General features: G+C 36.2%; 1 protein-coding gene across 1 annotated transcript in view; it reads right to left on the reverse strand.

Annotated features, from left to right (window-relative positions):
• Positions 1-25,979, reverse strand: part of LOC122789291 (phospholysine phosphohistidine inorganic pyrophosphate phosphatase) — a 1,206,440-nt gene that overhangs the window by 524,958 nt on the left and 655,503 nt on the right. The window contains exon 6 of the mRNA XM_044056603.1: positions 1,476-1,567. Within this exon, the coding sequence (XP_043912538.1) occupies positions 1,476-1,567 (92 nt within the window). The remainder of the gene's footprint in view (positions 1-1,475; positions 1,568-25,979) is intronic.

Raw genomic sequence — 25,979 nt, forward strand, 5'->3', positions numbered from 1 at the left:
AGAGACAATGTTCAGACTCGTAGAGGGGTTCTCAGTGGGAGTGGGTGGTATCAGGGTTTATCTATGAACCCACTGCTGTTCATACTGTTGATGGATTACACTGGCAAACAGGTTGAAGGAGACAGATCAACATAATTATTGCATGCAGACAATGTGGAACTGCAGGCCAACCCTGACCAAGAACTTCAGCAAATGATTGGAGAATGGAATGCAAAACTGAAGGCACATGGGATGAAAACTGAATACAGATAACTTAGCTGTAGTGGCGGTAAATGTATGAAATCAGATGGGAAAATGTTGTAACATGTTAGCAGCTTCAAGAATCTGAGTGGAATTGTTGAGGAGAAGAGAAGAATGAATGAGGAGGTCAAAGCTATAATTAGAGGGGCTGCAGCCAACCAGGAGTGGACTTAGGTCAACTGGTACCCTAGGCAAAAGAGTTCCTCAGCACCCCCCGCCCCAGCACCACCTGGTGCCCTCATCCTAGTCTACCTACACCAAATAAATACTGGAAAAGCATCCCTGCTACAGCGGCGCCCTAGGCAGCTGCCCAGTTGGCCTATGCCTAAGGCCAGCTATGCAGCCAGCTGATACAGAGTGTCATGGGTAGAGTATGACAGAATGCCAAACAAGCTGAAAATTAAAGTGTACAATTTCAGTGATATCATTACTTACTTAAACACTGATGAAAAAAAGAATCACATTTGTAATGTTATACCTAAGCATAAAAACATAGTTATAGCAAGTTTATATTAAATTGTTTTAGCCTCTTTCAGCACAGAGAAAGTAAATCAGAATTTTTCTTATAAAGCAATACCTATTTACTGAAAGCAGAAAATGAAAAGAAGAAAATAAATGTAATTGCCATACACTTAAGAATACTAATTCTGAAAACGCACAATAGTATTTGAGATCGGAGTACTCATATGACATGAAATATATGAAACACAATAAGAACTTCAGTAACATAAATGTGCTTCTCAGTGTTTAGAAACATGGATTATCAGCTTTAAGAAAAGTCTTTTTTTTTTCAAAACTTTACCTCAGATTACCTGATTATGCACAACTGTAACAGGAAGACTAAATCAATGTAACAATGAAATTTAACACTCAAAGCAGCAAGCAACAACATCCCTTTTCTATTACTCGGAGCAAAGATAGTGAAAGCAACAATGGATTCCTGCAAGGATGAGGTGCATATACCTGATTCTCCCCATACAGATGCAAGTTATACCCATACATGGATGCACAGTCACTGCATCATCCCACTCCTTGCTTTCATAAGAATAGGAAAAAGTCTTAAAATGATTAACTGCCTAACTGTAGTTGTGCAACAATGTGACATTAGCCATGATGGAACTGTAAAAAAAAAAAAAAAAACACCATGTTACCTCTTTTACACTAGCCAATAAAATATAATATGCCATGTGACTGGGAGAGCAGAAAGTCATTTCTGAGAAATGAGAGTCACTGACCTGTACTTTCCTGTCCGTACTTGTAATGCTTTCATGCCACACTGTTGTGCACCCCCCACATCATTCACAATATCGTCTCCAATCATAAGAGCCTGGCATATGAAATGAAAGAGAAGCAATGTTAGGAAAGCATTATATCACCTGCATGTATTATTCTATGACCGTCAAATCCAAAAATCTATGTTTAAGAATCACATTAAGTAAGCATGAATTCATGTAACTTGGCATCTCACATTTCATATGCTTCTAGGAGAAAAGAAAACAGAAGAACAAAAGAACAGTGACAGCACATTACCACAGGTATGTAAGATACTTTGCATAACAGTAGAATTTAGAGGGGAAGTCTTTAAAATAACATCAGGATAGGCCCACTTTGTTTCCTTTTTCCCTGTAAATATTAATGCTGGTTACGTACCTGCAAAGGCAAGTATGTAGGTAGCGTAACATTCCCATAAAAATCCAGTAAAATTGTCTGCTCTCTCTCTCTCTGTTCTTCAATCCTGAAAGTCCTGCAAGGAAAGTGAACTTTGCACTGCTACACAGAAATTCAGTGCTTAACCGATATTACATCAATGAAATCAATATCTAAAACCCTAATAACAATATGAAAAGTGTATAACTATGAAAATGCAGTGCTTGTTTATTTTAGGACACACCACTGGACGTTTTGCAGTGTGGACAGCACTGATTTGATTGACATCCAGATTTGGCTGTCATTTAAGTGTTTAAGAAGTCTTTTTTTTTTTTTTTTTTTTAAGGTTTAAAAAATTGAACGTGTAGCACTACTGTCAAACAATGCACAACTAGCAAGGGGGTTGCCACCCACCTGCACGCCCTGCTATACAAAGTTTTAAATGCCTTGCAGTCTTTTTTGGGGGTGTGTGGGGCATAAATGCCCAATGGACATTACACTATTTTTTGTTTTAATCTCATTTTTAAGAACAACAATTATAAGGCTGCCTCACATCACACCAGGGACAGCGCTTAATACTTCACATCCTGGTGTGTCACCAAAAAGATTCTATAAACAGTAAATATATACAAAATCCCTTAGTGTTATCTCATACAACTGCATGATCTTCAAGGAAAATCACTGTAAAAATTAATAATTACATTTGGTTGTAGTCTTACAAAGTACTTGGCTACATTTGGGAGGTAGGTGGACAGTAACAGCTTCTGCCGTAGCAAAAATGGAAAGAAAAACTTGTATTTTTTTATTATTATTATTATGTGAATAGTCCATGTGGCAGCTTATAAGAAATCATTTTAAAACAATTATCCAGTAAGCTTCTCCAGTGGAATGTCTATAGTCTAATAATGTTTTGCATGGCTTTACTGCACCTGTCATACCAAAAGATTATACAGGGAGTCAGCAATTTTGACAATGCCCATTTAAATTACAGACCCTTATTTTTACTTCTTACTAAAAACAAACATTGATCTTTTTTTTTTTTTTTGAAGGAAAGTGTTTTCAATGCATAGCATCCTAAATGCATGTGAACATCCGACATACGCAAAAACTGCCTTACCCTTACCTCGCTCTGTGATATAGGGTAATAAAGCCCTGACTATGATCCAGATGACCTGAGATGGACTGGTGCATTGGATGCTGTAAGAACCAACTGGGGGGGGGGGTGAGAATAAGTGACTTCACTGACCCCAAGGGGTGGGGGTCATAGCCCTGCTCAGCCTTCTGCTCTCATGCAAGTGGATGTTTGCATATAAACAGTGGCCATTTGACCAGGGGGACTTGGTAAATCCAAGACAGCTTCAGTAGCTCCTATTTACCTGGGCAGGGAGAACATAGTGATATGGGTGCCTGTGCTAGCCACCCAGGGGTAGGGTTAGGACTATATTAGAAATGCTCTCCATAGCTCACAATCAGTATGCTTAATGCTTAAATCTGCAAGGGGAAGGATATAATACAGTTCCCAGTCCAAGGGTAACCAAGACAGGACACCACAGAGTCCCATTTTGGGATGAAAGCCAGACATATCTGGGTTAGGGAATAAGGATGACCAGCACAGACAGTAGAAATACAGCAATAATGTGACCAGGAGTGCAGAAAAAAATCATGGCAGCTTGCTCCCACACTGTATTATGTATATCCCAAGCAAGGGGAGATGAATGGACTGAATGTGATTAGGGGATACTTGATAATTAGCATGGAGGCAGAAAGTCCCCCCCAAAAAAGAGACATCCATACTTCATTGTGGTAGTTTGGACAAAATACTGGGAGTTGATTGGATTAGTTGGCAGGTATTAGTGAGACATTTCCATGCATGAATAATGGATTAGTCTTCACAACCAAAAAATCACTTTAAAAAGCTGTTAAGGGCTGTAGCTTGCACATCAGGTCTTGTAACACCGAGATCCTTCTTTCTATGACTACAGCAACAAGAAACAATGTTTTCTAGGAAAGTTATTTATTGTCCACTGAATCAGCTGGTTCAAATGGAAGCAATCCTAACTCCTTTTAGGAAGTTTTAAATGTAAAATATCCTTCAGAAAGGCCTCTTTTGGCAGATTTGCTGCTACCGCTGTTAAAACCAGCACACCAGAAGAAACTACAAAAACATGTACTTTGATAGATGACTATTTTACATCTGTCTGGCTCAAGAGATGATTACTTTAATCCAGTATACTTGGAATTCTATAGTTCAGTGGGACTAGACCCTTTCTGAAAGTCAAAGAGGGAAAAAATTACACTTTTTTAAGAAAATACAGTTTCCTTACAGTAGGTTTTGTGGCTGATTGTGGAATGTTTAACACTTAGATGGAAAAGTAATCATTGCTAGAAACTGAAATGTTGTACTCCAAAAAAAGATCAGATGTCTAAGATTAAACTGGAGCTTTATAGCTAAGATAACAAGGACTATATTTAGAGGAAGAGAGAACCATGGTTATCATGGTCAAAAAGAAGCCATCAGAATAAGGTTGGTATGGGCCTGCTTTCCTTTGAGGAACATTTTCTGAATCAGAAGCAGACTTCTCAACATTCAGCAGTAAAAAATAGCATTGGCCTTTAAAAAATCTTAGTAGAGGTTCAAAAGAGGAATACTTCCTTATTTATCACAACAGAGGGTTTTCAGACCACATAGTGTGAGTAATAATGGTTAATTAGTAAAATATGCACCCTTAAACTGGTCTGATTTCATGACGAAAGACCACACGTCTAGGAGAAACAAAGCTAACTGAGTAACAAGGTCATAGCAGTTGAAAGGTATGATCAGAGGTAATGGATGGACCAGGCCCCTGCTTGTAAATGTTTCATCTCCCAAGCCTCTGTTTACACTTCCCAAGGAAATCAGAGCTTGTCAGAGATTTGGGATGCATGGCTAGGCTTAAAAGGTTCCAGTGGTCTTTGGCCTAGTACAAACCTATGAACCTATAAGGTAAAGCAATGTCTGAGTACTTGGAAATGAGAAGGAATAGCTTCCACATAGTTTTATGTGGAACAAGAAAGCAAAACATTTGGAGATAGCGAAGATATGTGAAAAACAGGTTTGCTTTTAGCATGCCCTAAAAAATTGTGAATATAGCTGCCTTTCTTGAGTCAGAGTTATTTTACCAGTTAAAATAATCTGCTATTTGGTTGTGCAAATATGTACCACAGAGGGCTGTAGATTTTGTTAATGGCACATTCCCAGTATAAGAAGTTTTTCTTCAGTGCTGGAAAGATCTGGCGCAACTTGTTTGCTGATCACTTTACTGTAGTGTTGGCTTTACTGATCTGAAGGTTACCCAGAAGGAAGTTGTCCTGAAAAGCTGCTAATTCTATGAATACTGATTTATTTTCTCTTCTGCTCATATAAAGAAAGCTTTCTTGCTAAAACTAATTGCACAGCACTGACAGAGTGCAGAACTGAGCCCCCTAAACATGGTCCAAACAGTCTGCTGTCACTTATATTACATACTGCAGGAGGAACTAAAATTACATCTGTGTACAGTTTGTGTATCTGTTCACTAGGAATACTCTTTTACTGGGTAAAAAAGTGAAATCAGTGTTTCTGAGAAATCTAATAATTCTGGAGATAATTCCTGAGAGTCCACAAAAACTGTCTTTTGTGGAAACAATGCTGGATTTAATTGGAGTTTCCCACTCTGCATATATACCATTACAGGCAAAAGGCTAGTGTTAGCCTTCAGATTAAAAATGAACTACCTGGAAAATGCATCTGGCTTGAAGGAAACACTAGGTGGGTAAATCCATTTTTTTTATTTATTGTTGCAGCAATTCTATACAAAAAAGATCTGCTACAGATAATTTAAGGTATTTGGAAGGATATGATGTGATTGAATATGACCAGAAAATCATGAGTCACCCCAGATGTGATATCAGGTAAAACTAAAATGGAATCACAGGAACAGCATTGTGTACAAAATTGATATATTTTCCATCTTTTTGGTTATACATCACTTTAGGATAGCTGCCACTAGCTTAGTGTTAAGCCTTCTTCTAATAAACTCCCTACTGTCTGTACTGTGCAGGCTGAATGTGGTAGTAGCATGCATGCATAATATTCAAGGTCTGAGAGCAGCATAAAAAAACTACTGGTTACAGTAAAGTACATGTTGAACAATCCATTTTCCTGGCATCATTCCAGAACTGTGATTAAAGTCGATGTGCTTGGAAGACTAAATATAGGATGTGGCATTACAGTCAATGATAAATTCTAGAAGGATCCTTTGAGGTAGACTAATGATACATAGAATGTGGCCAAACAATATAACAACATTTTTTGATGAAGACCCATGCCTAGCTAGTCAGTTTGTAGCGTGATTATTTAAAATATATGAGCAGAGATACTGTGTGTACATTTCAGGGCAATAATATCTTAAAGTTATACAACATAAATCAATACAGATTTCCTCTGCCTTAACAGTAGAGAAAGTAGGCATCACTTACTGAGACAGGGATTTGAGGTATGTCCAGCAGAGTCAATGATGTCAGAAATCTCATGCTGATGGAGAAATCTCATGCATCTTCCACTGAGCCTCAGGTACCATCCACTAAGGCAGGGATCTGTGGCACATGCCAGTTAGGCAGTCATCTAATGCACCCTCGAGTGGAGTAATGATCTTAGGCACTACTCACTCAGGCAATTATCTCAAGTAGGTACCAGTGAGACAATGATCTAAGGAACCTTTGATAGAAGAATGGATCTCAGATACCACTCAATAAAACAGTGATCTGTGGCATATGCCAGTGAGGCAGTAATCTAAGGCACCTTTGACTGAGTCAATGATCTCAAGCACCACCCATTGAAGTGGTATGACCCCCATCAAGATTTAAGTGAACTCAACCTACCTTGCAACATAACCTAACATGAAAACTTATGTGCAGTATGACTGAAGTCAAGCTGTAAATGGAAACAACAATTTACACTCTATGATGTGAAGTAAATATCAGTGGTAATGGATACAGTCCTTGAATGTGTGGACCATAACAAATCATGGCAAGCTCTCAGAAAAATGACAATATACCACAGTTGCTCCTAAATAATCTTTATGCAGAACAAAAAGCAACAGTTAGAACCAACTAAGGAATAACTGACTAATTCATGAATGGGAAAAGAATACAACAAGGTTATATACTGTTACTCGAATTTTTCAATTTATATGCTGAATATATAATGCAAAATTATGGGTTATATGAGAGACATATGAACCTCAGATAATCAGATGATACCACTCTGATAGTTGAAAGTGAGGAGAACTGATGAGTCTGTTGATGAAGGTGAAAATAGAAAGTGCAAATGCTGGTTTGTTGTTGTTCAATGTATATCTATATATATATATATATATATATATATATATATATATATATAAACTAAAATTATGTCATCTAGCCCTATCAATTCTTTGCAAATAGGTGGGAAAGAAGTTAAGCTAGTGGCAGGCTTTATTTTTCTTGACTCAAACAGCTTTGCAGATGGTTACTGCAGCCATAAAAATAAAATATGTCTGCTTTTTGAAAGAAAAGCTATGACAAATCAGGTTAAGATTTTAAAGAGCAAAGCCATCACATTGTCAACAAAGGTCCACAGAGTCAACGTTATGCTTTTTTTCAGTAGTAGCATGCAGCTGTGAGACCAGAATCATTCTGTGGCTGGAAAACTAAATTATTTTGCATTATGGTGCTGTTAAAAACTGTTGATAGTTCCACAGACTGCAAGAAGTTCAAATTAATCAATACCTAAAGAAGTAAATCAAGACTATTTACTGGAAAGTCTAATAGTAAAACTAAAATTCAGATACCTTGGCCATGTACTCCAAAGACAGGATTTACTAGAGAAGATACTGATGTTTGGAATGATCAAAGGCAAAAAAGAAGGGAACATCAGAAGTGAAGGTGGACATATAGCATTATTGAAGTAATGAATATGAATTTGCAAGAATTCAAAGTAGTTCTTGGCAGACAGACAGACCTGGCATGCTAAATTCCTTGAGATTGCAGAGTCAGATTTAACTAAGAGATTAAACAACAGTGTTGGTTTGCTGTGTTTAGTTTTTTGCTTTGTTCACCATGTAATAGTCTACCTGTTACGATCTACAAGATTCTGTAATTAAACATGGTTATTCACTGATGCATGTAGCTGGTACACTTAAACAATCAAAATGTCAGGACTATGGATACATCTTCTGAAGATCTTCAAACAGTATGACATGCAAATGCAAGCTAGATACTGGCTGAGCTGGTCACAATAGGCACAAAATGCTTGAATATAACAACTAATTCCTTCTTTCACTCATTTATTCATTCATTTATATATTTATTTTTTGATAGCCTTGTATGTGAACTTTTTAGCCATTACATGGTCCAAAAACAGAATAAGATAAAGACAGAAGATGGCATAATTAGTCCTACAGTAAAATTTGTTGTAGGAAAACAAAGACTGAAATGTTTTACAGAAAAAGCTAACATACCAACAAAGAATATAAACATAAGGATTAAAACAAAAATACATATATAGAAGGTTAGATGTAGGCAAATGGTTTAAAAATAGACATGTACAATAGCAAATAAGATTTGCCAGCAGAAAGGAGTTAAGAAGTGGTCATATTATTTGATTAGAGGGAAATTATAGGGGCACACATGCATATAAAATGCAGACACAAACAGACAGGAGTTGTGCTGATACAAAAGCTGGGGACAACAGTGAATGGACCAAGACAGGTAAAGGGTGGTGGACACTAGGTGATGCGGACTACTGGACAACAAATAAAGTATGGAGAGTAACACAATGATAGGGGACTAAGCAGGGTGCATAACAGACGTCAGATGGGACAAAAGAGAACCCATAGAGACAAAAGTCACCTGCGTGGCTGACTTCATGTGTGGACTATACCTCTGGTGGTCCAATGGACATGGCCAGACAGTTACCCGACTCAAACAGCTACACCAGAAGGCACTCCACAGTGGTGAAGCAAGAATTCAGCTGCCAGAACACCTCAGATGACACAAGCCTATGCAACTGTTACTTGGAAACCACAATGGGCTCTTCTGGGAAACTATATGAGTTTGGGGGGGTTGGCATAATGGTTTAGGTGTTTACCTCACAGAGACCAGGTACAGGGTTTGAGTTTCACCTTTCAGCAAAAATGGCTAGACTTAAAATGGTACACAAGGGCAGCTGGCATTGTATTAACTATGAAAATAATTCCATTTTGGAGGTGGTATAATGGTTAAGGTGTTTGCCTCACAGTCACAAAGTACAGAGTTAGATTCTCAAGTTTGAAAGAGAAATTGGCTAGGCTTAATATAGCCCACAAGGACAGCTAGATAACTTTACCCTTCTCTCCCCCTCAGCCTCCCCTCAGGAAATACCATCAAATATAACTCCCTCTACCATCACTAGGGAACAGGTCCTTAGTGCTCTCGCTCAAAGGCCAAGAATACTGCACTTATGGGCCTAGACAATATCCTAGGTTGCCTTCTAAATAGCATGAAACATGACCTATCAGGATCTCTGTAATCACTATTTAACCCTAACCTCCACACAGAATTCATACCTCATGAATAGAGAACAGCAACTGTCATCCCTCTGCACAAAGGCAGACCATCTATTGACACTAGAAGCTACAGATATACAGGTTTCACTAGTCTCATATGCAAATCTATGGAAATAGTTATCATGGAAATGATCAGTAATGAGATAGGACACATCCAGACATTGGACCCAACCTTGTTTGTTTTTTTTAAAGTCAGGTTATGCCTACTTAACTTTGTGGACTTCTTTGAATAGGTCAGCAAAACAATGAGCAAGGGCAAAACAGTTCACTCTACATACCTTGATCTGACCAAGGCATTTGACACAATACCCCACTCAGGCATTGTTGATAAATTCACGAGGTTAGGTATAAATCCTTATGTCACCTAATGGTTAGCCAGCTGGCTCACAGACAGGACCAAGGAAGTTTAGAATTGTGGAGTTCACTGATACAAAGAGGACAGTCACAAGTGGAATCCCTCAGGGATTGGTCCTGGGACTTCTTTTTGGCATCTACTTCTCTGAAGACAAGGCCAATATCGTGTCTCTAGCTTACCAAATTTGAAGACAATTGCAAATTAGGAGTACTCATAGAATCCCCCACTGACACTAATGTTCTCCAGGAAGGGCTGACACAGACAAATAACTTGTGTCAGAGCTATTGACTAAAACTAAATGCAAAGAAATGCATAATAGTATTCTCTGTAAAGTTATCCACCCCTGGTAACTATCATATTGACAACATACAACTAAGACTAGACCCAGTAGTCAGGGACTCGGGGACACACTTAGACAGTAATCTAGCCTTTGACTATCATGTGTCTACAGCTGTGAGGAAATCATTCTGTGTTGAGCAATTTATATAAAAAGGCATGGCATCTAGGTCCAATGAGTTCATTGTCGACTGTATTCAGAATTCATCAGACCTGTTATTGAGTACAATATCCCCTTTGGTATGTACCTAACCAGACACATCAAACAACTGGAATGTCCACAGATTTTATTCACTAAAAGAATACAGTGCATAAGCAACTTGTCCTATACTGATTGCATCAAAGTCCTATCCCTGTATTCTGTCTCCTATAGGCTGCAGAGGGGAGATCTATGCCTGGCATTCAAGGTATTGTTGAACCCCACCATGATGGATCTCCTGTATATCTACAAAACATGTAGCAGCAGAATTACCCACTCTAAAGACTGAAACATTGTCTGTGATACAAACAGGACCTGCTGAAGTGGCAGGTATGTATCCCAGAGACTACCCCTTCTCTGGAACAGGATCCTCATCCATGTGAAACAGAATTCCTCCCTAATCCAATTCAATTGGGCAATTGGATGGGGCCAGGAAATTCATCCCTGGTTTGGCACCTACATCTGTAATGGGCACAGGCAGCCTGTAAATAGTACATCTCCGAGGCCCTTGCTTCTAAATGTTATATCTCTTAAGCCCATGCTTACACTGATCAAGGCTACCAGAACCTGTTAGAGATTTGGGATGCATGGCTAGGTTTAAAAAGGCCCCAATCGTCATTAGCCTAGTACACAGCTATAAACTTATAGGAGCATCTATTCCCCTCCTGAACAGTGGCCAAAGAGGTCAACAGTGACTTATCTAGGTCAACTTCAGTAAGATGACCTCTGTTCCCCTGCTGAGAGGCAGGCCTGGCAACCAAAGGTGACCCAGCTTCAGAAGTGTTAACCAATGCAGGCTTATTTGACTGTTGCTGCTGTTGTTCATCATACACCACCATAACTAGACCTGCAGAAGGAAGAAAAAACAAAAAGAGAGCACATTACACCTTTATATGTTACATATAACACTATATCTGTACACTTCAGGAGTGCACCTCATGTTTTGAGAGGTGGTCTTGCCTTCTGTGACATCCTTTCATGTTAGCTTGATGTTCCTTAACCCCTAAAAGACAAAGTAGGAAGAAAACTTTGTTCAATGCGGATCCCATAAAAAGAAAAGTGGAAAATACTTACAATAAAGTTCTGTCTCTAAGCTCTGTTTCCCATGGTTAAGCAGTTTGGGGTGAAGTCTGCACTGCTCACCAGAATGGGTGGGAAGTTTGTGTCAAGCATCAACCTTATAAAAACATGCATCACATTGGCACAGCAAGAACTCATGAAAGTCCCTCTGGAGGAAGAACAAGAAAATGTTGCTCTCCCTTGGACAACACACAGAAGATACACTTCTTCCAGTGTGTACATCCACTATATTCACTTGGTCAGGTCCACTTGAGAAGCAAAATGGTAGCCCCTTGCACATGGATATGCATTTGCACACTGTGTGATGTACATTGCAAGGTACTTTAACAAGGCTCTGTGTCACAGACCCACAACACTAGAAGCTTTACAAGTGCCATGCATAAGCATATTGTATACTAATATCCACAGCTCTGAAATGGGCAGGGATGAGCTGGTTGGTGCTGCTTTGTGTTGATAGTATAGTGAATCAAGGTAAAATAACAGAGACAACTGTGATAAATTCCCTCATTAACAAAGGAGGCCCAAAGTAGCATGATACAAAGCAAAAACACCATATTGTAAGAGGCAGAGCCCATACAAGCATCCACTGAATCAGGAGATTACTGCATTAGCATTAGAACACTGGACTGCAAAATAGACATACTGAAGGAAGACAAGGCATGTGATAATGAACCCCTGCATTATACTGAACACTTATAGAGGAGGAAAGCAACAGGGAGATATCAGAAGTGGGGTAAGAGGGTGTGGGAATGCAGCACAATGAAATGCCACCGTATTGCCCAGTTCTGGATATACAGCATTCTAGGGGGAATGGACACATACAGAAGGACATTTTACACAGGCCACAATGGCATCTGTACATGGAGTCAGGCATAACATTGCATTTGATTGGGGAAGATAGGGTATACAAAGTGCATATTACAGGAGCTCAATATACTGATCCAGGAAGAGGTGCTATGAGAAAATGTCCATAGCAGAGGAGTCCTGGCCAAGAAGGCTATCTGAGAGCAGCAACTGGTGAAAGCTCTGTGACTGAAAACTTTTCTCTGACAGAAAATATAATCAAAAAATTAAATTTTGGAGATACTTGTCAGATAATTTTATTCACTAATAGAGAAAAGATTTATAGCTTCAAGTTCTTCAAAAGCTGTACTTTTTCTTTCAGAATTTTAGCTGCTTGGTTAGGAGAGAAGAGAGACTTCAACATGAGCCACTCAAGAAATGGTACTCTGGATTTTTATGACAAAAAATACATATAGTCACTAATATCTAGTATGCAGGACGTATTACTTAAAATAGACAAACTGAATACCAAAATAGAAAGTTTCAAAGAAGAGACCAGAAAGAAGACAAAACATTTAGAAATTCTTATGAAACAACAACGAACACAAATCAACACTGTGGAAGAAGCTTAAATGATCATGAAGGGAGAATAACTAAAGGTGAGTCTCAGACTGAATTTCTTTTAAAACAAAATAGCTGGTTCATAAAGTGACTGAGATGAAATAACATTAGAATTTATGGTATACGTGAAAAGCACGAGGGAGACAATATTTTTTATATTTTATTTGATTTAACATTTGTTTACTGGGAAAGTCCGACTGGACAAAATGTCCTTTTTCAGTGGAGGCCTGGGGAGAAAATCTCCACATTTACAAATAACTCTAAGATACATATAGAAAGTATAGATACAAATATTGATTCAATCCTCAGATACAAGTACAAAATGAAAATGCATGTTATACATTTCACTGATACAATCATAGGATACAAAGAATGGCAGTATTGTGACTGTAAGCAGGAAACAAGCAAGATAAGCATACATATGCTTAGTAAGGGTGTGATGATATGAGGTACTGCCAGTCATGCCAGGACAAGTAGGGCAGTAGATGTATGACTTGTGCCAGTACAGCTAGCTGGAATTTTGTAAATAATTATATGTCATTTGTATAGCAAACTGATTTGTAAAGATGATTGAGCTGAAAATGTATTTGTGAGGTTGTGTTAAAATGTATCAACAGTGCACCCTGCTGGAATGAAAAAAAATGTACATGTGTTATTGTAACTGAATTAAATGTATATGTTTTAAATGAGGATAATGGGACAGCAGAGGTTAACCAGCTAGCTTACTTTAAAAGAATAATAAGGGAATTGTAAATGAGCTGTTAAGCCATTAAAACGTCACCCCCACAGTGCTGAATAGGACTGGAGACAGTGGGTCTTGAAGAAGCCTTTGTTTATTAGCTCAGTAAAAAAGTGGAAGCCTCAGGCACTGCCATAAATATTTGATGTGTATTGTAGCCATCTATGCTAAATTAGTTTCTCAGCTTCAGAGGGGGATACTGTGAGAACTTAGAGTCAGGTGACCAGATGAGGTCATTCTGCAAGCTGTCATGGACATTACATCTTACAGGGAGTAATCTCTGAGTATTAAGTATTTTGTTTTGGAGAACCTGACTAGAAAGACTGCTTATGTATTTCATTGTGCCTTGCTCTATCAAGTAAGTTAATTAGGGAATAGTAATTTTCCTAGATCCAGTCAGGAATATAGTGAAGCTTAGTTTAGAGATTGTTTTTCTTTATTTGTATGAGACTGTCCATCAATGTTATTCTTAATATTTCCTGCAATTTGAAGTCTGTGGTTTACTGTAAATATATATTCAGTATTTTCATGTTCTTCTATTATTTATTATTAATTATATTTAAACTTTTAATTGTGGGTGGCTTTTTTTTAGAAAATATTTAAGCTTTGAGAGTATTTGCACATATTTGGTGCTAACTCCGGCCACTCCTGAAAGCCTTGCTGCTGGTCAGATTGCCATATGTATTAATATTAATTTCATTCTGTATAATTGGATACCCTTTTTAAGAGCCTTATAGTAACTTACTGGTGGCAGTGAATCTACCTTATAGTCTGGGTGAAGCTGGTAGAGCAGGCAATCTGTGCCAGCCTTTCCCAGGTGTGTGTGTGTGTGTGTGTGTGTGTGTGTGTGTGTGTGTGTGTGTGTGTGTGTGTGTGTGTGTGTGTGTGTGAAAATCAATTCTCAAAGAGTATGTGTGTCAGCTACTTGGGACAGGGACACAAAACACTGGTTTCACAGTGCCAGTGGGGAGCCTTATTGGGGACCTGGAGGGAGACAGACAGAGACACCCAAACCCCAGGCTGAGTGTGTGCCCTGTGTACTCTTTAGGGAACTTGTGCTTGATGCAGATAGGTCTGCATCTGGAAATACTGAGTGTATCCATTTGTATTCCAAGTGCACATCCCTCTCCAGTGTCAGAGGTGAGCATTCAGGCTCCTTGATCACTGGCCCAGAGTGGAGACATCACATATTGGTTGGCAGTGGTGGGACCATCACACTTCACAAGCAGTATACAAAAATAATAGGTTGTATTCTTTTAGCTACCTTAAGAGTTTTATTTTCTAACTACGGTTTGTGCAAGAGTAGTTTCATGATTCTGATAGGCGTGATTTGGGAAGTTTTTTTTTTTTTTAAGTTGGAAATGCTAGTAGTTGCTCGGATATTTAATGGCAGGGAATTCTAAGTTTTGGTTATGCAGTTGGAGTAAAGGGGAAACTCCAGCTGCATTGTTAGGTTTGGATATAGTTAGGAAGGATTTGTTACTGGAACATAATACCCTGTTATGTACTGGTATTTGTTCTGGCTGATTTAGTATTCAATGAGCAAAGGTGAGTTGATTATAAGCAAATAGATTTGGTAGTTTGAGCCAGAATAAAGCCAAATAATGATGGCATCTGAAATCTGTTACTGTGGCAAACTTTGCAATTTTATTATAGCAAGTTTCAAGTTTTGCTAGATCAGATTTCTTAATGTTTGTAAGAATTTGTGAGGCATATTGTAGCATAGAGATAAATGGGTACTTATTATAGTGGCATTTGAAGCTTCAAGTGTCAATTTTTGTTCAGGGTTCCTAGTTTTTTGTGAACTTTTTTTAATGGTCTGTAATATGGGTATGTCGAATTTTATATCATGGTCAGTGACCACTCCAAGTAATTTTGTTTGGGAAACTGGAAAAATAATTGTATGGTTTAAAGATGAGATGTTGAATGGCGGGTGGGTGTCTTCAGCTCTAGCTGGATAGAAGAGCATGAGTTTTGTTTTGGTAAGGTTAATTATAAGTTGTGCATTGTTTAGCCAATATTCCACAGCATTAAATGAATGCTGGGTGATTTTTTTTGGAGTTTTTGTAGTGCTGGGGTGGCACAAATCAAGATGGAATCATCTGCATAGTAAACTACAGAGGCAATTGGGGTGGCAGTATGAAGATTGTTAGTAAGATAATAAAAAGGAGATGGCCCAGAATAGATCCCTGTGGAACTCCCAAGGCTACAGGTAGTAATGAAAATATATTTTGTTGCCATTTTACAGCTTGCTGTTGTCCAGTTAGATACTGCTGGAACTAAATAAGTGTAGAATGGCTAAGTTTAAGTTCCAAGAGTGTAGTTAAGAGTTTATAATGGGAGACAGTATCAAAAGATTTGGACATATCAAGAAGGATGGAAGAAACTAAATTGCCATCATTGCAATGGTGGTTAATAATGTTAGTAAAGTTAACAAGGGTGGTGGTAGTGCTATGATTAGGACAGAAATCATGTTGAGTGTTAGATAGAAGATTGTTGGTTATTAGTTCAAGATTTATGAATGGATGCACCTCTCAAGTAATTTTGATAATGATGATAGTTTAGCTATTGGCAGGTAAATTGATAATTTCGTCGAGTTTCCACCTTTATGTAGTGGGATTATATGTGATACTTTCCAAACTTAAAGGACTTGTTATTCTGAGATGGATTGATTTATTAACATTGATACTGGATAGGCTATTGCTTCTGCAGTGATTTGTAGATATTCAGCAGGTAGATAGTTGGCAGCAGGTATAGTAGGTTTACGCCTTTTCTGATATTTTAACATTTAACTATGGTGTTTATTAGAACAGGTTGCAAACAGAAGTTATTAAGATTTAGTGTGGGGTACTATGTGAGTCTGCATAGGGGAAGAACAATTATTGTTTGTGCGGACTAGTATGGATTCAATGAAGTATCTGTTAAATTGTGAGGCTATGTTCATAGGTTCATAGGTAGGTACTAGGCTATCAGCCCTAGGGTCTATACAAGCCTAGCCCAAAAGGTACCTTGCCTTTCGCCACCCAAGAAAATGATTTTCCTGTTGTCTTTAATATTGGTGAGTGTTGGGGAGGAAGTACTAGCTTGTCCTGGCTGTAGGATTATTTTAATAGCAGCCCATATTTTTTGTGGGTTTCTTTGATTTTTTTATTGGACATTGCTATAGTAATTAATTTTGTTCTGTCTAATATATTTTTAGCTTTATTTCATAGTTCTAGATATGTTTGTTAGTTGTAGCTTTGTCATTGGGCCATTTCTACCAGGCTTTATCTCTAGTTGTTAAAAGAGATCTTGTTTCTTTGGTTAGCCAGGGGGCATAGTTGGATTTTATCCTTATTGTTCTGGGGGATGGGGGCAAAATGTTACAGGATATTGAGAAAGGTTGAGTTACAGAATTCAACTACAGTATCTAAAGGGAGATCTTTGAGTGGTGCCCAGTGGCATTTTTTCAAACTAGTTATGAAGTCTCGGGGGATAATTTTTTTCTTATCTCGGATTTGGTGGTAGGTGGTAAGTTTACATGGATTTATTCTGTGTTGAAAAATAAGTTGGAATGTGGTCACTGAGGCTGTCTGGGAGACTGCCAGAGTGTATGGATAAATTTGGCCTGTTTATAAGGATCCAGTCTAGGACTGAACATTTATCTGATGTTTTGTCTACTCTAGTACACATCTGGGATTGTTTGTGAGAAACCATGTAAGTTAATGTGGTCAGATGGATTTTGAGAGTTGCAGGACAGCCAGTCCACATTAAAGTCACCCATTATAATTGTGTCCTGAGGGATGGATGTTGCTGTCCAATCTAAGATGTGTTCTGCACTAGTCAAATTGTTCCCACATGCGATGTAGGCTCCCATTATGTTCAGATGTTTCTCTGGGTTGTTAATTTGGTGAACAGTATTTCGGTGTTATTCCTAAGAGCACCTTTGAAAAAGGAAATCCCACCAACATGTTCAATTATAGTTATGTTCATGTCTACCTTAGAAAAAGAAAAATATTAAAAACAGCATGGTCCAGCTAACCTATTAAGACAGGTGAACATATAGTCAGATTCAGCAATGATTATTCCAGTAAAGTAATGAGTAAAAGAAAATCCTGTTTACCACTGACCAAGGAACTTAAAAAGAACAATATTAAATCATTTTGGTGTTTACTGCAAAGATCAAATTACTTCTTTCTGAAGAAACCAAAATACTTAGTACACTGGAGGAGAAATGCACATTTGTTAACAGCAATAAAATCCTTAATAATACTGAAGAACTGGAGTGAAACACTATATACCCAAAAAGACAGAGTTAACTGAATTCCTGGAAAACTACTTCTAAAATGAAAAAGCCTAAAAACAAGTGACTTTCATTTTCTGATTGCAGGACTTTTATTTTTTGAAACAACAGATATGCTAGTAAAAGATTTGTACTGGACTTTAAACTTCAATATATATATATAAGTATGTATTTATATTTAAGCTAAAATATTTCTTTATGATGAGGAATACAAATGGTTAGTGTTACTGTGTTTAAAGTGAAGGACTTAAATCTATTTCATTTAACTAAACTTACAAGTATTTCTAAATGGTAATCAAATACTTTCTGTAAGGTAATGTCATTAAATTATAAGCAACAGAATTGGTAACTTTAAAATTATATACATTAAGAATTTTATTTTGTTTGTTCAGCTTTGTTTAGTATGTGCACTGGTAGATTAACTGAATGCAAGATCTAAGTAATATGCTAATTAGAAGTATTAAAGTGCCGGTGATTTTGTTTTCTTTGTTCCTGAGTAACACTCCTTTCGTAGCAATTTATAAAGTAAATGACACTTAGAAAAAGCTTAAGAATAAATGCCACATTTCTGTCAAAATACTGGATTTTTCCCAACTTGAGCTGTCCTGAAAAAAATCTAGGTCAGAGTTCATCACTGATGTCTATGATAAAAGAAAATAACCTTCATTTTCTTTCTTTTTTCAAGTATATATGAGAGAAATCTACTCAAATTAACACATTTCCTTATCTTAGAAGTGAAGAATTGGTAAGACAAAAGCTATAGTAATGTTTTATACTGAGATATTGCAAACATATCATTTGCTTACATTGTGCATGTTAATAGCTTGTGCTGTTGTGTTATTAACTCTAACTATATATATTAACTGTATATATTAATTGAAAGAATTAAAGTTAGTAATAGAAAAGAATTATTAAACATTTATGTAGTAATGGGTGGAATCATTTTAAATGGCAAAATATATAACTAAATTAATAGTCTGTTATTATTTGTGACCTATATATAACATTATATTAATTATTTGTAAGTTACTGTAGCTTTTGGCTAGTTTTTTGATGAATTTTTCAGTATTCGTAGATAGGGAGATCGTATCGTAATTTGGCTATTCAATAGGCAAACTAGGAACTTTAGTATCCATGGTAGGTTGTGTTTTATTAGCAATATATACAGTTATAATTGTAGACTTGACTTTGTTTTATTAATTATGAGTTTTATTAGTTTAATTTGTAGAAAGGATGAATTAAAAAATGTGGAATGTTAAGACAGTGTTGGAGGAATGCACTGGAGTATTATATGTAATTAAATTAATATGGTGGATAAATGTGTCATAGTATCTTTTAAAATAAATCTTTTTAAATGCATAGTATGGATAGTTTTAATGTATTATCTATTAATGTAATGGATTAAATAATGGCATCAAAAGGAAATCATTAACAAGATATCTAAAATTAAATACAGGAGACATTATATTCTTCCAAGAGACTCACTTGATAAAGATATATAATTATTTAAATAACTTAGGTTGTGAAATGTTATCATCTGCATCTTTTAAAAAAACAGGTGACAACCTGCTATACTTTTGAAAAAAAATCTGATTTAATACCTAAGGTCATAGGATCCATTAATGATTCCAAAGGACTGTATACATTTGTAATAATTAAATGTAATGGCAAACTATACACCAGCTAATTTGCACTGGCTCCCTGGAATAGATGCAGTGGTGGCTAAAGATCATTTAAACTTACCACAAAGTCATTGGAAGGGTAGTTTAATTTTAGCAGGAGATTATAACTACATAAATGGTATAGAAGATACAAGTAAACAGAATAAAGCTAAAATAGTGGCATCAGCTAAAGCACTAAATAGATGGATTAATAATAATAATTTAGCTGATTTGCTAGTAAAACCAGAAGATAAGTAATTGTTCTTTCCTCTTATTCTTATGCACATGGGAAGCAAGTTAGAATTGATAGGATTTATACCTCTATAAATTTACTTAATAAGGTGAATTATTTTAAAACTGTGTCTTCTCCTTTATATAATGCACTAAGTATTAATATAGAAATGGATATAAGGAAATTTCAGATTTATAGAATCCCAGAAAATATGATGAATTTAAAAGAATTAAAGAGTTTTCTTAAGGAACAAATTGAGAATTTGTATCTTTGAATGATAATGGTCAGGTTAGTAAAGTCATACTATGGGACTCTTTAAAAATGCATATTAAAGATAGAATGGGAAGATGGGCTAATAACAAAATGAAAGACTGGGATAACGAGTTAGAAATACATGATGAAATACAAAAAGCAAGGTTTGAACAACAAACAAATAAATTAGATAATACTAAAGTCATTAAAAATTGATGATAAAATATCAAATAGCTTTAATGCATAAAGTGGAGGGAGCTTTAGAAAAACAAAATTGTACAGTTATGCGATAACCTCAAAACATCTTCATAGACTCACTAATAGAAGTAAGATGTTAAGCAAATAAGCACAAATCAAAAGTATCTGAAGTCTCCTCACTAATAGGCTTACTTCAGACATAGAGGAAATTCTTAATATTTAAAAAAAATCCATGAGGATTTTAATAAAGATAAAAATAATAATCCTGATGTTTACAAAATTGACAATTATTTAAAGATAAATGTTACTAATAAACTTAATGACCAACAAATAACCCTGTTGGATAAGCCTATTATCCTGATAGAAGTTAAAGAAGCTTTAAAAAGGGAAAAATGGTAAAGCTCCAAGGTTAGATGGTTTAAGTATGGAAGTATAAAATCTGCTTACATTAAATATTTTATAATTACTGAGTGCCAGTTTCAGGATAATTCAGTGACAAAATAATTCCTACCTCATGGAAATTTTCTGTAATTTCACACATACTTAAACAAGGAAAGGATAATAAGCTAGTTTCCTCTTACAGACCTATTTCATTATTAAATGTAGACTATACAATATTTATTTCTATTTTCTCTGCAAGATTAAGAGATATAGTACATTAATTAAAAAGATCAAACAGGATTTATAGTCACTATATTAATGTAAGATAATAAAAAAGGCAGTAGCTATCTTAGATTTAGCAAAAGGAATTAACAAGAAATTGGGCATGATTAGCTTAGATATCAAGAAAGCTTTTGATTCTGTGGATTTGAAACACTTGTTTAAAGCTTTAGAAGCATTTGCATTTTCAGAACAGTTTACTGGAGTATTAAAAAAACCTGTGACTCCAAAGCAAATGTTAAAACTGGATCTTACATTTCTCAAGGATTCACTTTAAACAAAGTCACAAAGCAAGGGTGTCCCTTGTCCTCTCTATCTGCATTAGGTGTCAAACTGTTAGCTAATATTATAAGAAGCAATTAAATAATTGATCTCTCAAATAACAGAGATCGTCAATCTAAAATACAACTTTTTGCAGATGATAGTTTACTAACTATAGGAGACCTAAATTATTTAATTGAAGAAATTGATTAGGAAATTGAAAAGTTTCAAGAAGTATCACTGCTGAAACGTAATAATAATAATAAAACTGAAACTTTAGTCTTAAATAAATTACTAGATAGTAAGTTTAAAGATAAATATGGGTCTATATTATGTGATCAAAGAATCTCTTCTTCGAACACATAATAATCATCACATATACACCGAATGCTGTAAACTACGAACGGCCACATCCTCAAATTTTTTTCCTCGGGAAAAATTCATGTGGCTGTAAAATAAAAATCAAACTTGAAAACACTAATCAAGTGGGGGGCTGTGCCCCAACACACCCCCAAACTAAATATACCAACTCCAAGATCACTCTACATTGAAGAAAAGGGCAATTCCCTATAACGGCCAACTGAATGTTTCTCTTCAATCACATAATATACATCCGATAAATATAAATATAATTGGAAAGGCAAAGAATTAAAATATTTAGGAATAAAAATCTATCAAGATTTGAGTAAGATTATTAATAATAGTTTTGAAAAAGTAATTGAAGAAGTGTTCCTTCTTATTAAAGAATGGAATGAATGCTTCTTTTATTTTTTTACTTTTGAGGATAGGGGATCTACTTTAGCTGGACAAATGTCCATTTCACCGAATTTTAGAAATGCTAGCACACTTTATCGAAATGTCATTATCATGAATTTACAATTTGTAGAATCTACTTTGCATGAAATTAAATTTATCGCCATTAATAGTGCCTGTAGCTTTAAATGCTATAACATTGCTTTGCAACGTGTACTAACGTACCGGATGCAACAATAGCGGATGTTTGCAGACTACCACCCGGAGTTTTGGGACAAGTATATCAAACTGGGAAATCACAACGTGGAAAGGAGGTACTGCTAATGGATGGACATGTGTACCATGTTGAAAAGAAAACTAAAACAAAAACATACTGGTGTTGCAAATATAAAGTTTCCAATAAATGTAAAGGTAGAGCTATTACTTTATCGGCAACAGAAGGTGAAGAGTTAGTGAAATCTGTAGAGCACCACCATTCAGGTGAACCAGAAGTAGAAAAGTATAAAGTGTGTCATGAATTGAGAGAGAGCTAGCTTTCTAGAGATTCACTGTGTTTAGTAGTAGAGGACGCTATAGCTTCATCTTCTTTAGATTTTGCACCCTACCTACCCAGTAGAAGGGCATTATTGCAAGCTGTTAGAAGACTACGAATTAAAAAGAAAGGATCAGGTTTAACTTCCCCATATTATTTAAGTGATATTTCACCAGAGAGTTTTCCTTTGAAAAATGGCATGATTCTGAAAAGAACAATGAGTGATTCAACTAGCCAAAATACTGTTGTACTACTGACTACTAAACAGAATTTGAAAGATTTATCTACTGCTGACATTTGGTTAATGGATGGCACGTACTTTAATAGAGAAGGGGAATGTCACCAGCTTTATACAATTCATTCACTTATAAAGTATGGTGCATATTCAAAAAGTGTTCCACTCAATTTTTGTCTTATGACTAAAAAGTCTTTCAAATCGTACAATTTAATGTGGCAATGCTTATTTAACCTAATGAGTGAAGAACGTTTGAGTGCAGTTGTGTCTTTTATACTATGCGATTTTGAAATTGCAGCAATCAAAAGTATAAAGCGTAATGTCAGTAACATTGTATGTAAGGGTTGCTTCTTCCACTTTGGAAGGAATATCTGGAGAAAAGTGTAAATGTTGGGTCTGGGTTCACTTTACACCTCAGATATACACTTTCAGTTGTCCGTAAAGAAATTAGCTTCTTTAACATTTCAGGATGAAAAGGACATGTTACCTGCTTTTACTAGACTGAAACAGATATTTCCCAAAGAAGGTAAACCACTAATAAAGTACTTTTCAGAGTGGTATTTATTTGGGAAACCTAGGAGTTTCTGTATAAGATCGATGACATGTATTAGATTTCCACCATTGTTTCCAGTAAAAATTTGGAATATTTCAGTGTTAAATTAATTAAATCTGCCTAGGACACAAAATGTCATCAAAGCATGGCACAGACAGTTTAAGTGTATCACTGGAAAGCATGTATGTGATTTGTACAGTATTGTGGAAGCTCTGGTGTGCGAGCAAAATAGACTAGATGAAATTTGTAGGAGATTGTCAGCTGCTTGTCCTATTTCCCCAAAGAAAAGAGCATTGATTCATAGACAACAACAGTTTCTGACAATATTTGAACATAAGGATGAATATGATTTGTTGGATTATCTAAGAGCCATAGCGTCGCTGCTGAAGATAATAGTTATTGAAATGACAGGATAATTATGTTTTGATTTATGGACATTTTAGTATTTCTTAGTGTATTATGCAAAAGATACAGTCACGAAGGATGACTTCACGTTTTACTTTCATGTGGAGTTTTGCTGTTTTATGTTACAGAAACAAAGGAATTCTTTATGTTTTACTTTTGGTTAAATAAAGCACCCAGGTGTGTGCACAGGATTCTGCCACTTGAAATTTCAGTAATATGAGTTTCGCAGAATCATATTTTCGCAGTAGTATACTTTCGCGATAGTGAGCTCGTTTAACTTAGATTCAATGAAATGGAAATTCGTCCAGCTAAAGTAGATCCATATACAGATATATTTATATATATATATATATATATATATATATATATATATATATATATATATATATATATATATATATATATATATATATATATATATATATATATATATATATATATATATATATATATATATATATATGTATATGTATATTGCACTGAACAGCTTTAATACCTGACAAAAAATGGTTTACTATGGGAAGGTCGATCTGGACTAGGTCGAATGTTGGAATCACTGTTCCACGTCCGCGAAAGAGACAATGTTGAATTTTGACATTGTCGAAATTCAACTCAACTTCGACCTCAGAACAAGCTTTAACATGGGTCGAGATGGCGGTGAGATTTGTACTTCGACAATGTTGGGTCCGACATTGTCGCTGTTCAGCCTCTGGACTTCAGCTACAGTGGATTCGACTGAGTCTGCTTCAACTTTCTCATAGTAAACCCAAAAAACTTATAAAGAAAATAGAAAAAAATGTAACTTCATTCTTACAGCATTCTAAAAAGCCAAGAACTGTTTATAGAAATCATATAAGATTGTGCAAGTATGGTGGCATTAGCTTCCAAATGTAGAATCTTATTCTATTGCTGCAAGTTTTAACTCTATTATACTCTGGATAGAGTTAACTTACACTAGTCAATGGAACACCATCCAGGAGAAGATTATACTAAATTCTTATAAGTTTATTAACTATTATAAATTAGAAATATGTAATAATCCTTTCAACGGGTTAACAAAATTTACCTTAGAAGGAAATTCATTACAGTCTTTAGACTTTGCATATATGACATCAATTCTTAAAACAGTTAAGAAATACGTTCTTAAAACTGCATTAAAATCAAAATAGAATTTTTTTGCTTTCCCATTGCTCACCTCTAGAATTAAGGAAACTCAGAACAATGTTAAACTTTTAGTTATGTACTTACCATAACTTCGGATGTATGGGATCCATCTCGCCTACATTCATAACTGATGGGTTTGGAGCCGATCCATGCCACTATATAGTAGAACGAAGTCTCTAATTGGCTGGGCTACCCCTTATCCCAGAATGCACCATGCCTGCTTCCCCAGATCTTGTTTGTTCGCTTTCATACCTACATCCAGACACAGAGACATACCAGCAACTGTAACAAATTAAAGTCCTTCAAGAGAAAAACTCAGTAAGTAGCAACATTCCCTCTAAATCCAATGGGAAGGATGAATGAGATGGATCCCATACATCGGGTTAGGTGGTAAGTACATAACTAAAAGATGTAATGGGATCCTATCTCACCTACATTCATAACTGATGGGACACCCTAGCACCTAAATCGGGTGGCTCATTGAAAAACACTCCTGAGAACTGTGGAACCAAAGGAAGCTCTACCCGAGAAGCCACATCTATCTTGTAATGAGAAATGAAGGTGGGAGAAGTCCAGGTATATCATCTATCGATAATTTGGAGTGGAATGCTACAGAAGTAGCCATTGCCCTGGTAGAATGAGCCCTGACTGGGAAGGGTAGCTCTTTGCCGGACCGTGAATAAATGAAGGAAATGCAATCTTTAATCCATTTGGCTATGGTGGTTTTAGCCACGGTTGCCCCACCTATTTTCATAAAGGACACAAACAGCTGATCTGACTTTCGTGTCTGATTGGTCCTACTTAAATAAAAATGCAGTTGTCTGTGAACATCCAACTGATGGAAAATATATTCTACGTTATTGGAGAATTTGGGAAAAAACACAGGGAGCTCAAGGATTGTTGAATGCATAAGGGGATGCTACCTGGGGATTTAACTTAAGGGACACTCTGTCTTTGTGAAAAGTCAAATAAGGAGGATTAGAACAGAGAGCCTGAAGCTCTGAGACCTGCTTGGCAGAGGTTATTGCCACCAAAAAGGCGGTTTTCCAAGATAGAAATTTTATATCACAAGTAGCTGCTGGTTCGGGCAGTTAAAGAAGCTAGAACCATATTCAGGTCCCAAGGGGCACAGGATGGGCAAGGAAAGATTTGCAAAGCCTGTTTGCCATTAAGGAAGGCTCAAAGGA

Source organism: Protopterus annectens, chromosome 14.part0 (assembly GCF_019279795.1).
Source record: "Protopterus annectens isolate FY-2018-M chromosome 14.part0, PAN1.0, whole genome shotgun sequence".
NCBI classification, from domain to species: Eukaryota; Metazoa; Chordata; order Ceratodontiformes; family Protopteridae; genus Protopterus; species Protopterus annectens.